This window comes from Lytechinus variegatus, chromosome 2 (assembly GCF_018143015.1).
Source record: "Lytechinus variegatus isolate NC3 chromosome 2, Lvar_3.0, whole genome shotgun sequence".
Taxonomy (NCBI): Eukaryota; Metazoa; Echinodermata; class Echinoidea; order Temnopleuroida; family Toxopneustidae; genus Lytechinus; species Lytechinus variegatus.
Window position 1 is genome coordinate 80,804,469 of NC_054741.1, and position 16,851 is coordinate 80,821,319.

The 16,851-nt window shown below is 34.5% G+C and overlaps 1 protein-coding gene across 1 annotated transcript; it reads right to left on the reverse strand.

Moving 5' to 3' along the window:
• Positions 1–905: 905 nt before the first annotated feature.
• On the reverse strand, positions 906–16,482 carry LOC121409221 (T-box transcription factor TBX1-like). The gene is made up of 2 exons (XM_041601081.1): positions 15,650–16,482; positions 906–1,323 (listed from the first exon to the last, which is right to left on the reverse strand). The coding sequence occupies exons 1-2, from the start codon at positions 15,879–15,881 to the stop codon at positions 941–943; spliced, it is 615 nt and encodes a 204-aa protein (XP_041457015.1). The 5' UTR covers positions 15,882–16,482; the 3' UTR covers positions 906–940.
• Between the last annotated feature and the right edge of the window lie 369 nt (positions 16,483–16,851).

Consider the following 16,851-nt stretch of genomic DNA (forward strand, 5'->3'; position numbering starts at 1 on the left):
CCGAATCTTGAACATGCTGAAGGGCAAATACAGCAATATGTAAGATGTGACGTAAATACATGTACATCAACATTGTTACCTCATTTTATGTGATCGTTATGTGCACTCTCTATATTTTACACCAAAATATCAGTAAAGGTAACTTTTGACAATGTTGAACCAAAATTTATATATAGGTCTAAATATTCGCAAAATGTAAACGGGTGTGTTCAACTATCACTTATGGATTCATTCAAATGAAAAACTAGAAATACACAGAATAAAACGATGTTTGAATTTTTATAAAATGCTGTTAATAACCTTACAGTAGTCGTTAAGTTTAAATAATCATGATTAATTATAGAGAAGAAAATACTGTAGGGAGGGGGTGGGGTTGTTGGGGTGGTTTGATTGGGATATAAAACAATTTTCTGTTCTGTCTGGTATTGCCATGTTCATCTCGACCTGTCATGGGAATGGATGTGCCGTAACTGGGATAAGATGATTGCTAAAATTTTGTCTGTGATTTTTTTCATACATGCTTCATGCTTGTATTCATGTCATTAACTGTATTGTATTCATATCTATAAGCTTGTATGTGATTGTGCTTCTTATAGAAGCGAATAAAGTAGTTATTGGTCCTATTATTATATAGTCGACAACTTTGTACAAAAAAGAAGGTTTTCACTGTGTAGAAAGGGATTGGTATATCTATGTCTTTATGTACATCTCTCAAGTGTGTATACACCAATCAACTGCTTCCTAAAGGTTTCTAAATTGGACTAGTGTTCATCTATAATAAAAATGTTTCTTCTTACAATCTGGCCATTGTTCCATTTCCGTTTCTAACACAGACGAAATTATTATGGTTAGTTGACCAAATTCATATGTTTATTATTGTTAGTTGACCAAATTCATATGTTTATTATTGTTATTTATGAAGCACATAAAGATTGCAGTCTTACCTGCCTGCCTTTGTGACTATCATTTCTGTACCCAAGGAATGAAACTCGTCCCATAACGCTTTCATCTCTAATCTAACTTCGACCCCTGCGACTTTCGCACTCATCGGTTTCTCATCCGCCTGCCTTCTCTTCTTCAGCGCCTGCATATCCTGTTCCCCGGAACTCTCCCGTCGACCGTCTCCTCCGATTCCGCTGCCACTGCTTGGGCTGCCATCGCTGCCGTACGTCATAGGGGACGACTCGCCCGTATGTGAGCGATCGCTAACCGAGTTCTTTCGCTTTGGATTGGGACTTGTGACGTCTGTCTGTCCGTTAAGATTTCCCGCACTGAGGTGGTTTGTGTCACCGTAGTCGCCATTCGTTCTTGAATCATTCGTTCCTAAAAAAAGAGTAGCAAATTATTAATTATTTGGTGGGATGGCAAGGGTAATATTTGTTTTATAAGGAACATGCAGAATAATAGGTCGAGAAATGCAAGTCTTCTGTGTAGGCCTATTGCAGAATTTCACAAGAGGACTATGCAAACACAAACGGAACATTTCTCGCTTTCATAGATTAATATCCTTTTTTCAATATTTTTCTTTTACAAAATATTCTTCTACGTATAAAATGAAGGATTGTATTTTGGAGAAAGAAGCAGATACATCACGTCCAATCATTAGGAAAGTTACAATTGTCATCATGGTGCCCCTTCAACGTGATCTATATGCCTTTATTTCAATTTAACATATATGACATAATGACATGAATACAAACTGACTGCCATTTTGAAACTAAAAATTTTCTATACATTCCCAAAAGTACGATATTTTAGTTTACGTAATTGATTGTTTGTAAATGCTTGATTGTTAATGGTGCTATACGAACTCATTCTAAATAGTATTTTGTAAATGTATGTTTCTAAATAATATTATAAGATTTATTTCATTTTCATCTTTCATTTCATTAAAAGGGAATGTGATAAAGACCAAAAAATTAGCAATTTTAACGTTTTAAGGGAGAGTTTTGTTCAAATTTAGTATATATTTAAAACAAAGAGCGAGCAAATCATTTCATCCGATGGAAGATCTCAAAGGAAAACTTGCTTCCTTCTAGATTTCCTTTCCAATTCTAATATATCGAAACTATATAAAGGGAAAGATGACACAGGTTGTTGCTTGAGCACGAGGGGTCCGATTCCAGCACGGGCCCCTGATATCCTGATAAGTTTGCCATGCAAATTCTAACAAATCACATGATGAAGTGTGATTTTAAAAAGGTCACTTCTGAATAATATTGGATTGCGTGCATTATTACCTTTTTTTAGCCTTGTAGCGGGCAATTAAAATAAGAGAGGGGACGAAATCTTTATAAGACATTTCTCTTAATTGTTTTTTATCCTTGTAAATCAGAAGGGCATACAATTTTACATATTTTGGTAAACAAATCACGTCATCGCTGACGGCATTATCTGAACAGTAATCAGTCAATAAAGATTCTATAATTCGATGAGGCGGGATATCTCAATCGGCTGACGTTTTTTCGCAATTTTTAATAATTTCTTCAACCAACACCAATTCCCTTTCTTATCATGGTTATTTATCGTTATACAACCATTGCTGTCACTTACAGTACAACGGTTTGCTTGCTTACAAACATTCATGCTTTCTATACAAATCAAGTAAAGAAAAGCCCAAAGCTGCACATCAAAATCGGGAAAGGAATAACGAAACTATCATTTCGCCGGCCATAACATCATGATGTTTAATATTATGGCCGGCGAAAAAGTAGATCTGCATGTCCTCGTGAATATACATACATGTACAATAAGCTAACTGATGACGCCATCTTCACATTCAATTGTTTTGCATCTTTATTACATGATACTATTAATTCAAATTTCTATGGAATAGAAAAGGGACTGTCGACTAAGTCTAGGCCTATATGTAAGATGATCATTACTGCATACTTTTGTTAAAAGGGAGACTTGTTATATAGACATGTCTAAAAAAATAAATAATAATGATTAAAGGGATGTTCCGGGCAGAAGATAATCATATTTATATCTCAGTAAATAGAGTAAAACTCACAAAGCAAAATATTTAAAATTTGATCAAAATCGAATGACAAATAACAAAGTTATTGAATTTTAAGGATTTCAATTATTCTGGTGAAACTGTTCTCGGCATTTCTTCATGAATATTCATTAGGTGTACTGATGTCACATCCCCATTTGTTCTTTCGTATTTTATTATATGAAATTAGATTTATTCAACATTTTCTACTAAAACAATTAAATCGACAACTAATTTAGTGCATTAATGTTTTCTTGCTGCAACATATTTCATAATGGAGACACATCATTTACACATTTATGAAAAAATGAAACAGTTATGATATGTAATAAAGAAAGTGGGATGTGACATCATCAGCCCACCTAACATGCCTAATGAATATTCATGAAGACGTGCCTAGAACTGCTTCATCGGAATAATGCAAGTCTTAAAAATTCAATAAATTTGTTATTTTGTTATCCGATTTCGATGAAATTTTCAGCATTTTGCTTTGTGAATTTTATTCCATTTATTTAGATAGAAATATCTTCAGCCCGGAGTATCCCTTTAATGAAAAAGAAAGAAGGGACATTAGCACATTTACATATTCATAACAGCGTGCATATTTCTAACATTTACAATACAATAACCCCATTATTTTTCATCGGATTTTTGATGAAATTTTTTGACTCTCTGTTTGTCAAATTCTACTCCATTTAAAATAAGTCAATCCCGTTATCCATTAAATTAAATAAAGATGTAAAATAATATTTAAAGTTCTCACAAGAAGGGTTAATGCAGAAATGTTTGTGAATACACTGCAAAAACCCCTGTGTTTAGATGACCACATCAGAGAAATGTTGAAACATACTTTATTTGGGTCAACAATAAATATGATTTAAACACCACAATTCAGTGTTAAACAGCATTATTTGACTCTCGTTTAGACGTTGCTTCAATACCTATCTACTGTAGTTGGATCAGAATAGGAATGCGGTCGTTTGTGAAGGGCAAAAATCCATTTTCTTTTGTGGTTATAGTTTGTTTGTTTGTTTGTTTTGGAGGGTTTATTTTTTTCTTTGTTTCAGAGAGGGTCACATTGGATATCAGAACAGATGACTTGCCTATATGGTTTACGCATAGGATTTGCAATGTTAACTATATTTCAACATTATTTTTTCACACCTCCGAAACGTGCTACTTTCATTTGAAAATGAACAGATCCCGATGTAGTGTACTTGAGCACCAAATCGACACTGAAAGATAAAGATAAGACGATGATATGTTCCTTTAAAACAGCATCTTCTCGTGATCATTGGCGGCAATCAACTAGGTCCACCGAGACTCATTTGTCGATAAAGATTTGAGTATCCCTCTTGGATAACGACTACTCTACATAGCAAGACGATAATTTACCCAGGCGGCTTGGCGGATGCAACACGGGGTGATTAAGAAATCGAGAATAATCGAAAGGCATTAACTCCTATCACAATCACTGCATATCTGAGTAACGTTTCTATTAGCCCGATAGCTATGCGTTTTGAGAGAAATTATCTTACAGCTACTCGGGAATAAAGAACTATACCTGAAGGAAATTCGAACAGGTGCCAATTGTCTTACTTTCTACCAAGCCTTAAAAAGGTTTTAACTTTTCTCTCTATTGACATACCCAAAATATACATGTATATATTTCTAAAATTCCTTGGAGCTTATCATGAAGGGTCAGAAGGGACTTATGTCACTTATCGGACGTTTTATAAGACAGTTACCATGGTAACAGTGCTTTTTAACCAATCAAACTCAAGGTTATCTTATCAACCTATAAATGTTGGAGAAAGAAGATCTTTTCTCTATTCTTATTAAGAAACATACTACAACACAAAAATATTTATGTTGAAAATATAACTTCGGTGATTATTGTTGTCCATCAATTTGTTAAAATCATAATTGTTGATTTGTTGATATTGTTATAAATACTGCTGATGGCATTCTTCATCTCTTGCTTTTTTTACGCCAATCGCTCTCGTTGCGGAAATGGAAACACCACTAACATGACTAACGGCATGAACGGGAGCTCTTTTGTACTCGACACTCGAAGAAAAACATTTTGATCTAATCGCGTGACGACGTCACTTCACGTACTTAAAATTCAGGTTCATAAAAAAAGTATACTGTAATGCTTTAGGAGAACATTGAAGCAGGCCTGAATAGAAAAACTGAGTTGGTTTTATAATTGTTACGACTTGATGACATCATTTTTAGCTTGTGCAATCAATGCAACTCCAAAAATCAACGCAAATATATTTTTGAGCCAACCAGATGCATGTATTTCATGTAGCGTCAGCCCGTGGCTTCAGCATCCCCCTCCCCCATCTCGTTATGATTTTTACACGGTCACCCCGTACTCCCCCTCCACCTTTGAATCCGTTCCGCAGCCCCTGTTGATATTGCATATTCTCATTGATACGGACAAAATAACTATAAAATCAAAGAACTGTTAATACTGAAACAAAAATTACGCAACAAACCAAGTATACAGTTAAAACATAATTCAATTTCGATTAAATATTCTACATTTTCATTTTTTACATTAGAGTTAGTTTCATTCCTGGCACAAAGAGCATGCTTTTTATAGTATGATAAATAATTTCATCTGAAAAGGACTGTTAGTATTATTGGCAAGTCTATTCTATTTAATTCTGTTGTAGAGAGAGACTCCATTTACACTTGCACTTCTTGTATTGAAAAAATATTAATTATTACATTATAGCTTAATAAAACGTTGCTATGATATTGAAATATCGAAGCGTTTTGTTATCATGAAGTAATGATTCTGTTCGATGATGTAAATTATATAAGAAGTTCGTTGACATAAAGTTAAAGAATAACAAAGTCATAATGTCCTCTGAAAATACAATCAGACTTGTTGATGACCAGTAAGAAGGCCTACCTGGCTCTTCCCTTCACATGTTGAAGTATCCATAATCATTATCACCACATTCATACCACCACCATTTCCGCTATCATCAGCCAATAATTGGTACTAATCAAACATGTAAAATCTACTAGATACTTCATTAATACCAGGTCTTTTTGCGCGCACCAAAGCTTAACTTCATTTCAACAAACATATTCGACACAAGTTTGATTAAATAATGACCCTTTTCCTCTCAGATCGAGTCCAAAACTCAAGTCCAGCTGGACAAATCTCCATTCACAACACCCTAATAGTGGTGAAAGATAACCACATTATTCATGAATTGAAACATTCATTATGTGCCAACCACGATCTGTTATGCCAAAACTTTATAGAAGCCAAAAACAAAAATTTAGAAGCCAAAGAATGTTGTATAATAATCACTGTAATTCTTACATGAAATTATGGCTTTCTAAACTGAGGTAAAATTCAAAACAATTTAGACACGATGGCAATTGTTTATAGAAAATATTCACCATGAACAAAAATACAGGCTTGAAAAGGTATATCGTATCAGAAATGATATCTTAATAGTATCTCCATTTGGTAGATAGAAAATACGACAGAATTCAATCACCGTGTTTTTATTAATATCTTTCAAAATGACGCTATACGAATATAAGAAATAAAAAATGAATTCCATAGTCGCGATGAAGCAGCTCAAGTTCATGTTGTTATTTCTATAGCATCGAATTTCTAAATATTCAAAATTAACTCTTAATCTTAAGTTAACATAAATTCTGATATGAATTCCATACTTAAAAGATAATAATAATAAATATATTTTATATCTTACATCAATATATTGTTATCATTTCACTTATCACCCTTAGCCAGTCTACGATGTGTCTATTCAACGGAACACCTCATTTGTATGTGGAAGTCCCACTAAATACAAGATAAGCTCACTCATGTACGTAAAGATATCTTGATGTTTACCTGAAAAGCAAAACTGGCTTCGCAAATCCCAGCTTAGATCATGCAGAAGGTATTTCCGAACCTGATGTTAAGGTTTTAGAAATAAAGAACACCCCTAAATTTATTCAAATAAATGAAGCAAATATGAATATGCTTTGATTCTAATTCTGTTCTCCGATATTGTTAAAATGACACCTAAACATCAACGAAAATTTCATCATAATCAAAAGTTCTGTTACCTTAGTAAGAAATTCATGCATAAATGTATAACCAGAATTTTATTTTCTTCTTTGTCATCCTTCTTTTATTCCAAAAGAAATCAAAGCCTGGCATGACAAAAAGCGCTCTTATATAATGAATTGGATGTTGAATTACAATGCTTGATGGTATTCTTGACGTTACCTTTAACAGTTCCATCTTCAATTTTGATGCAGACGATTCACCAGCGTCTGAACCTACAGATTAAAGGCGGGAAGTGTGAATTTATGTCTCCCGCTCTTCTCCTAACATTGATTGTGGCATGAAATTATTTTCTTGACGCGCACAAGAGGGATGATGCGTGTTTGAGTTGATTGCACATGGCAGGTTAGATTGAGATTGAACTTCCGATTGGTTCAGCTATACACACTTCTGATTGGATAACTTCAGACCAGATATAATACTTGCTATTCAACGGGATTATTCAATTGGTTTGGCTATACTCTGATTGGATAGACAAAAGTTCAGACCGGTTATAGTATTTGCTGATTATTCAATATCCAATCGAGTAGATACCAATGTTGCGCTTACCACGAATGCAAATGACACTAAAAAAGAATCTTGGATCTTGTGTTCACGAATAAAAGCACCATCTTCAATGATCAAACGGATCTTATCTCCGATCATTGTGACATACAACTCATTTATATCATTATACAAATATGATAGATAAAATAAAATAATTGTTATTATTATCATTAGCATTGTTATTGTTATTATCGTCATAATAATAATCATTATCATTATCATCGTCATCATCATCATTTATTTTTACCATTATCATTATGAAGTATACATACATTATATAGACATCAATATCAGATTCAATTCGAATCAAATTCAATTAAAAACTGAGGGGGAAGAACTTCGGGAATGCAAGTCGAAGAACAGTAATGAAATATGATAAATTAGTATCTAATAGTTGATATAAAAATATTTGATATCAGAATGTAATCGATATCATATAGGCTGGAAAATTCAAATTTGATCTTTATCGTCCTAAATTTCTTTAAACAGAAATGAGTAACAAAATTTACGTTTGTATGTAGAAGCACACTGTAATCATCATTTCTTGCAGGTTCAACGACCTATGCTTTCCGTTTTTAGAAGTAAGTCGTGTTTTATCATATTGATTGGATTATTTTGTCTGATTCTCTACAGATTGAACTTTTAATTTGGAAGTATAAGTTGAGTTTCTCGGAAATGAATGGTAAGGGGATACTTCCATTGCCATTTTGATATCATTGTCCATTCTTCCTGTGACCTATAATTCGGCCAGGATTGTACAATCCTTCCCCCTTTTAATACAGTCCGCCCTAGCCCCCTCCCAACTTATGTTTACTCCCAAATACTTTCGCGCGCTTTTCCTCTGATCAGTCTCGACACCAGGCAAAGCAATTTTATTTTTTATTTATTTTTTTATCTATTCAATCTTGATTCTAAAAAAAAATGCTATCAGCTTAAAACTACTTTTCATCTAGACCTTGAAAATTGATATGTACGTCACGTGGTGCTATTTATCATAACACCTCAGATTAAATATTTAAAAAAACATCTGGAATGAGCGTATAAAAACTCATGAATACGCCTCTTAAGTCCAATGTTAGAACTTCACATTGAATTTTACAAAATAACTTGAAAAGGATTAAGAAACATGTTAATGTGGAAGTTATTAGCAAACTAGCCAACCTACCGGCACCAACCCGCCCCCCCCAAAAAAAAAAAATGAAAGCTAAACTTTGCTATGGGCACTTACTATACCTTAATTATCAAAAATAAAATCATCAATCAGCATTTGATTTCTAAATCAATGAAAATAGCGGGGAAAATAAAACTTGTGCAAACCGTATTTAGCTGAACGGCTGAAGCCAGGCTGGGCAGAAGTTCATTAGAAGCAGACGACATCAGAGCAATATTGATCGCACATGATCGCTACAGATTTGTTTCTCATGCGGAAACCCGCCAATTAGTTGTTAAATGAATCACATCAAGGGAAAATCGGGAGATCACTGAGACTTCATAGGCTCTCCTGTTTCGGATAACCCCAATCTTAGTTTATAACCTGCACCCCCCCCCCCCTTTCTCTACCAAAGAAAGATGATAACATGTGCTCTGAAAGCTTGTGCACTGTTACAATTCAATTTAATTCCATTCCATTCATGGTTCTGTGCAGTTAAAAAAAATGAAATAAAATGAGTACATTTTTCATGAAGTTTCAAATATCTATATTAAAAAATAAAAAATACAATTACAGAAATTAAACAGGAAATCATCGATAAAAATAGTACATAAAATGAAATGTAATGGCAAAATGATCAATTTATAAACTCTCTCAAAACACGGTATAGGGTTTTCAAACACATTACACAATAATTTTCTAAAACGAATATGTAGATTGATTTCATTAGCTATGAATTTTAATATTCATTGAGCAAACGAAGAAGATTTGGAAGGGCACTGCTTCTGGATCTGTTAGTCTTCTTTACATTTGGTTGCGTTTCGCAGGTTAAAAATATAATTTATTTGAGGAGGCAACCACAATTCATCACCTTTTTAATTAAATGACCAAATATTTCACTTCGGGATAAAATAGTTGTTAATCCTACTAGCGTTGCAAATGCATCACCATTTAAACTTTAATTTTATCGAATAAATATTCCAGAATCTCTTTTTTATAGTTTCCAAATCATATTTATCTGCTTGTAAGGCCAGTAGAAGCACTACACATTACTTCAAAACTGGTTTCACAATCACATAACCGAGAGGGTATAACCAGAGGAGCGTTTCATCACGGGCATGGTTATTACGAAGGACTTGTCGGACGTTTTATCCGACAGTTACCATAGAAACTGTACTGACTTAGCCAATCAAAATCAAAGAAAGTCGTGATCTGATAACTGGTCAGATGCTCCACATATCAAAAACAGGTAGGCTACATCAAAGAACAATTAAATCTACGTAGCATGAATGTTTTTTTGTAACATTTCTTGCGTATTCTTGTCACATCACGTGGCATCGTAAAGTCATGTAATAACAGACATAAAACATGTAGGCATATTAATTTATCATGATGTTTGTAACTTATTTGATAAATTGGGTTTTATTCATTGAAATAAAATATAAGTGTACAGTGTGGAAATCTATTGGACAGCAAAAGAAAATGATTGCATGTTTGTGTTTTTTGGCGTAAAAAAAAATCTTCCATTGAAAATTGAATGGCATTTTTTTTTACAAATAAAGAGGGGCACTATACGGCTGATAAATAGAAACATGAAAAAAATATAAAAAAAGAATCAGTCAATGGCAAAGCAATTTAAGTCACATCTCTTTTTGTTGTAATTGCAAGTCTGTGGCTTGTCACTCGTCCAAATTTGACGAGCTTGACTTTTTTGTTTATTTCTATCTTAATTCTGTTTAAATCACATAATTATCAGTCTGGAGTATCTCTTTTACAGTTAAGAGTTTTATAGACCAACGCAAGCTATGCTTCACTCTTTTGAAATAATGTAGTCCTGGAACTTGACTTGCAGATTCTTGTTCAAAACCGTCATTTATAGATCTTCTATAAAAATTAACATCGATTAATTTTACGATTGTTGACATATTTAAATGAAAATATAAGAACAAATCAGGTAAAACCATAACATTGTGAAATAAAGGGACTTTTAAAATAATACACGTTTAGGCTATTTATTGGAAACCATGCATGGCAACATGGACATTAGGCCTACATAGGCCTATTTAGCGTGATATTTTTTCCTTCAAATTCAACGACTTCTCATTGTGACAATCAGTGATAATTGGAAATTCACGCTTATTGATTCCTTGCATATCTTTATAATTTCAAAATTTTATTTCAGTGGAAAGAGGAAAATAAACACAAGTACATAACTGGTTACTAAACGCATTAATATTCAAGTCCTATATTATTTTAGGGGGGAACTGTCAAAAAAGATCAGTCAATTAATCAGAATTATTTCGTGAGAAAATCTACACGTCCCGTCATAATTATAGTACTTCATCCATTTTCCCTTCATTTTTGAGCTGATATAAATGACAGGATCACTCCCACTCATTCCAATGACTAACAGGAGAAAATCTCCCCACACAGCAATGGTAATCTCTGCTAGGGATTTATGCATTTCAAATTCAGAGAGAAGGGGGAAACTCGTCTCATTTATGGCAATATTCAACCTCTTTCGCCTACTTATTAGGTCGTTGACTCTCTACCCTTCATAGAAATATCCTTATTTTCTGATTACTTGTTAATTCCATGTAGCATTGATATGTGAAATAAATGACAGCTGTGATGGAACGTTACACCTACCGCGTGTTTCAATCAACGTTCAAAACTAGAAAATGCTGCTGTAATAATTGTGACTTTAACTACTTCAATATTTGTTTCTACTTTCTACATTGTCGGAATTAGGATATTTCATGACACATTTGACAATACAACTGATTCAACTCAATCAATGAATTACGGTTGATTAATTAAAAAAATGTAAACTTAACTCATTAAATGCTATTTTGGGGGCAATGCATCAAGCCTTAATTGTTCTCATATCAATATATATATACTTTTCAAAATAACAAGGCAATAATACAATAATGTAATTTTCATACAAGATAGTAACGTGTTTTTCAAAGTCAGCTTATCAGTCATCATTAAGCTCTCCATTCCCCGTTCTCTTAATTTCTAATGTATTCGATTCATTCAAAATATCTATACTTTATATAGTTGCATGTAAACAAATAATTACCGTGTACAAAAACATTATGCCTGTATACACACGCATGATATATAGGTCGATACATTCACAAATAATGAGTAAAAACTATTTGCATTTTTTTTCACCGTCTACTAGAAAATAACACTTTTGACTGTATCCGATCATGGACCAACAGTTTCGAAAACATAATGAGGCTACTTCATACCATAGCATGGACCTATAACAACATGTTTATACTCCCTTCTGCGTCTAACAACGATAACTTCATGAACTGACAAAGCAATTTTAAATGCAAATATGCAAAATTCTTCCTGAAAATGTGCAAATTGTGTGATATATATAGCATCAGCATTACATAGGCCTATTCATTGGTGTATCAAAATCTATGATATTACAATACCACACTCTACCACTTCATTGAAAACCTTTTTGTTTTCAGCTAACCAACAATATTGATGGCAATCAGTGAAAATGGAATCGGTCATTCATCTGCTTTTATATCACAGTTATTTGTTTATTTCACAGATAGTTTGTATAGTTCAATGAAATATCGACGTATGGTTATTTTTGTATTACTGTGTATGGAACTCATTTCTTTCTCTTTCGTTTATTTAATGTACAAACTTAGCAACATCTTATATCACCAATGTTTGACATATAAGAAATGATGTCTCGCATCAGTCTCTGAAAATATAATGCAGACAAGTTCAGGCTATGGAGAGGTAATGTGGAGGTCTCAAGAACGGTATGGCTTAGTGACTGAACACTCTTCACCTCTGAATTGTGTTCTTGAAAATGTTGAGACCTGATAAAATGACAATACACACGTCATTCCTCGCCCCATATGCTCCATATGGTTGGGGATCCGGGCAGCAGAGGGGGTGGGGGTAGGGTGGGGAGCTCTGAGAGAGGCAGATATCATGGGAAGGGTGTATCGGGAGGGGGGGGGGTGAAGGGAAAATAGAGGAAATGTAAGAGAAAGACAAATGAGGCTAAAAATAATGAGAAAGCATAAAAACTGGTACAGATGGGTAAGAATGGATAAGTTTGAACAAAACCGTGGGGGTGGAGAGGAGAAGGATAGTCGGACGCAGACAACATAATATACGTACACAAGATTAATGCCAAAATGAAATATATGATATCAAATTCGACAAAGGTCTACAAATAAAATATGGATCATGTAAGTTCTTTTTGAAGTCCCAAGTTCCCTTAACTAGCTTATGATGATGTAGGAAGAAGAGAGTTATAATAGAAACAAACGTGAAAGGGACGACACAAGACGGTATGCCTAATTACAAAAAGAAATTGAAATACTGTTCAATGGCGAACATTACAAAAATAAAATAAAAATTGGAGGATATACATGGTAAGAGAAAGCATGAAATATGAGGGATGTGCAGGAGGATGGGGAAGGAAGGGGGGGGCTTTGGTTCAGTTGACCTGCAAATCCTCGAGAAATGGAAATACATCTGGCGTGTTTGTGTAGCCCGCATGATCAAGGTTGAGAATGTACCTGCCCACGTCCTCTATAGGGGATCATTGGAACCGACCAACGGGGGAGCTCGGCTAGGGATTCCAGTCGTAAACAGGGGTATATTTTGCACCTTGCCATTATTACATATCAAAATGCCTGGATTTTTTTTCACTCCGCCTTCGCATTGACTTGTTAAGAATGATTGCACATTTAATTTCAGCTTTAATTTAAGAATATGAATTCAAGAGTGTTTCAATATGTGAAAAAAAAAATAATTTACCTTATGGCTTGGTGGATTTGTTGCTTTTTAAAGTCTAATTGTTGCCTTCTAATTTAGTAATCATATTTATATGTAATGTAAAACAAAATTCTGACCATATCAAGACGTAACAGTTACACCAATCCCACCTATGGATAAACTTTGTATTCATGCGTTATGTTTTAAATTTGTTTAAAATGACACGATGTTGGAGCAATTACTTACATCGTCATGATCGTGAAACTGTGAATCATGAAAAAACGTTCTATAAAATTCCACGTTTCGAAAATAATAAATGATAATCTCTATTAATCTTGAAAATATAAATAATTGAATACATAGACCTACATCACTGAGTCATTTTTCGTCGAATGGTAAATGTTAATTTTTCAAACGTTAAACTTTTAAACGTTGTGATTTCTATGAATTGTCATCATCTTTCTTTCTTTATTTATTATTAATATGCAACAGAAGTTGTCTGTCTTAGTTAAATAGAAGTTTTAAAAATGAAAGAAATAACGATCATTTTGACATTATCAGAAGTGGAGGTAAAGTGGAGTGGAATATGCAGTGCGCAAATTAGTTTAGGTTTTATTTTTAATTCATTACGGCATCATGTAACTGTCTATTGTGTTGGTTTGTCACCAAAAATTGTGTGTTTCATAAGTATGATAGAATGAGTACAACATAATGGATATGATCTTCAATCTGAATTTGTACTGGTTCGAAATTACACATTGATGTACTGATCTAGAGACTTAAATTAAGGTTTGAGAATTATAGATTTCGACAATATCAAGACTATATCTTGCCTTTCACGAATATGCCTAGCTATGTGGGCCTATGTACACAGTCGTACAAAGTGGTTCAAAGGCAAGGAGTAAGAAATCTTTTTTTCACAATGCGAGTAATACAGGAACATGACTAGGATTATATAATCCCAGTGGATAAAACGTACTTCAATATTATTTTCTTTGCAAATGAAGAGGCTACATGATCACTTTTGAGAGATGTTTTTATTCTATATAGGCCTTCTACATGCCAACATTTTACCTGCATGGTGACAATACAACCAAAATGAGAGAAGATTGAAAATGTACGAAAACAATACAGTCATACAGACGTGTTTCGGTTGATTTTCTGAGTTTTCTCTCATCAAGTATAATGATCATCACGACAGACATACTACTCATCATGTCTCTACTTTATACAATATAAATCACACGAGTCGTCTACCAAACATTATCTTTTTGATGTCATTCCTCTCTCCCTCTTTATTCCGGATTCGTCCTCTTTACCACTTTGATATATTTCTGATGCTCATGTAAGCATGCATGAATCGCTGTAGGTTTGGAAGATAAAACTGTATGGGGTAGCTACCGAATGAGAACTCACGCACGTTGATGTATAAACAAATGTGCTTCGTGCTACTATCGACATATTTATGAGAGAAGGGGGAGGGCTGGTGAACGGGTTCGGAGTGCAGTGCCTGCACGAATATTTGAAGCACCCTGGAGATGGATATGTATTTTAGGGAGAATAAAATGGTCGGGAATAGCTGGAGAAGTCCATTCCCTGAAGTATTCCTAGGTCACGTTACCATGAAATCCAATAACATATAACATTTCTTCTATATTAACATATTCTATCCAAACAGAAATTGTGACATGATGAAATAGCGAGAGCGATATATTGAATCATTCAGTGATAGATATTGAGTATAGGTCAAGTCATTCCTACATAATGTACCAGCAGGGATAGGCCTACAAGTAATTATTTCCTTCTGTGCACATGGTGCATGGACTTTTGTGAAGTATAGCAAATTTATTTATTTAATTTAATTGTGACATATTTATGCAAGAAACATTTATTACAAGACAGAATTGAAATTATGGGATTTGCAGTGAAGCAAGAGTCAGAGTGTACAAACTGGTCAATCAAAGCGACAATGAAACAGATTAATATATCCATGACAGTCACATAGGCTATATTTTACAGTAATACTCATAACAATAGCTAGAACATGTTCATATATATAATTTGATTTTACCTTCCATGTTGTGATAATCGTTGTTGTATCTTAATCCCCAATCGTTTCCGTTCTGTACCTCGTGCAAGGCTTGAAGAGACGCAACGGAACTGTCCTGACATACCACGCCGCCAGTCCCGGCGGTCAGCTCGTCCTCGTCGCCTTCCCTGTCGCTCGGCGAGATAAGTGAAGCGATGCTGAATGCGTTAGCCCTCGGAGAAAGTGGGTCCGCCGTATGGCTCGTAATATCCATAGCCAGCCAAAGAAAAAGCCGACTTTTTCGGTGAGATCGGATAAATTCGAGATCAAATTTACCCGATTTTAAACACTTTGTAACTTCCTAGACTGTCGATATTATTGGATACGTAATAATGAAGCAGACGATAGGGAATCCGCAGGGTAAATTAAAAGATCGCACAGACAGATATATTTCGCGCGTTAGAATCCGTAAATGACGACTCAACAGGCTAAGATTAAATCCCACGCCAAGACAAACTAATAGAAACTGCAAACTAAAATGCAAGTTTGAAAAACTAAAAATGTCTTCCAGTTCCACATGTCCTGCTGTATGGTGTTAAAATGAGCTCGCATAGATTTCATGTATGACAATGTCGTTTCCAGACCAGAGAGTGAAAAATATGAGGGTCTCACCACCATGAGATCTATCAATGAAGTGATGTGCCGAAAAATCTAGCCCCAAGTCTCGGGCAAGATCTCTCTATCTGCAGCGTTGTTTTGAGATTATCGCACAAGTGTTGCAATGATAGGTCCCTTCAACTTTTTTTTCTTAGCTCTCCTCCCCTCGATCACTTTCATCTACCGTCATAGTCAGCAGTCACGATGTCAGTTGCTAACTTCATCCACAAATGGGACCAAAGTTTGCGTTATTTATCTCTGCACCCCCGCCTCTTTTTCAGGGTTGAACTCAGCGACTAGTACGTGCTACAGGTATGTCGTCTCTGATTGGTTGGTGAAGCATTGCTCCGGCACCAGAGTGAGGCGACGTCGGTAAATTATGCAACCGTGCTCGTAAATAATTGGTTGTCGACAACCAAATCATTTGACTAATTATGCAGATGAATGCATGAGTAGCCCCGAGTAGGCAAAATAGGAATAGGAGAGTAACATCAATCTCCCCCAGAAGAAAAATAATAAATATCATCATAATAATTCTCTCTCTCATTGTAGTCACTGAGTCTTTTTCATCCTGCCAACGTATTGAG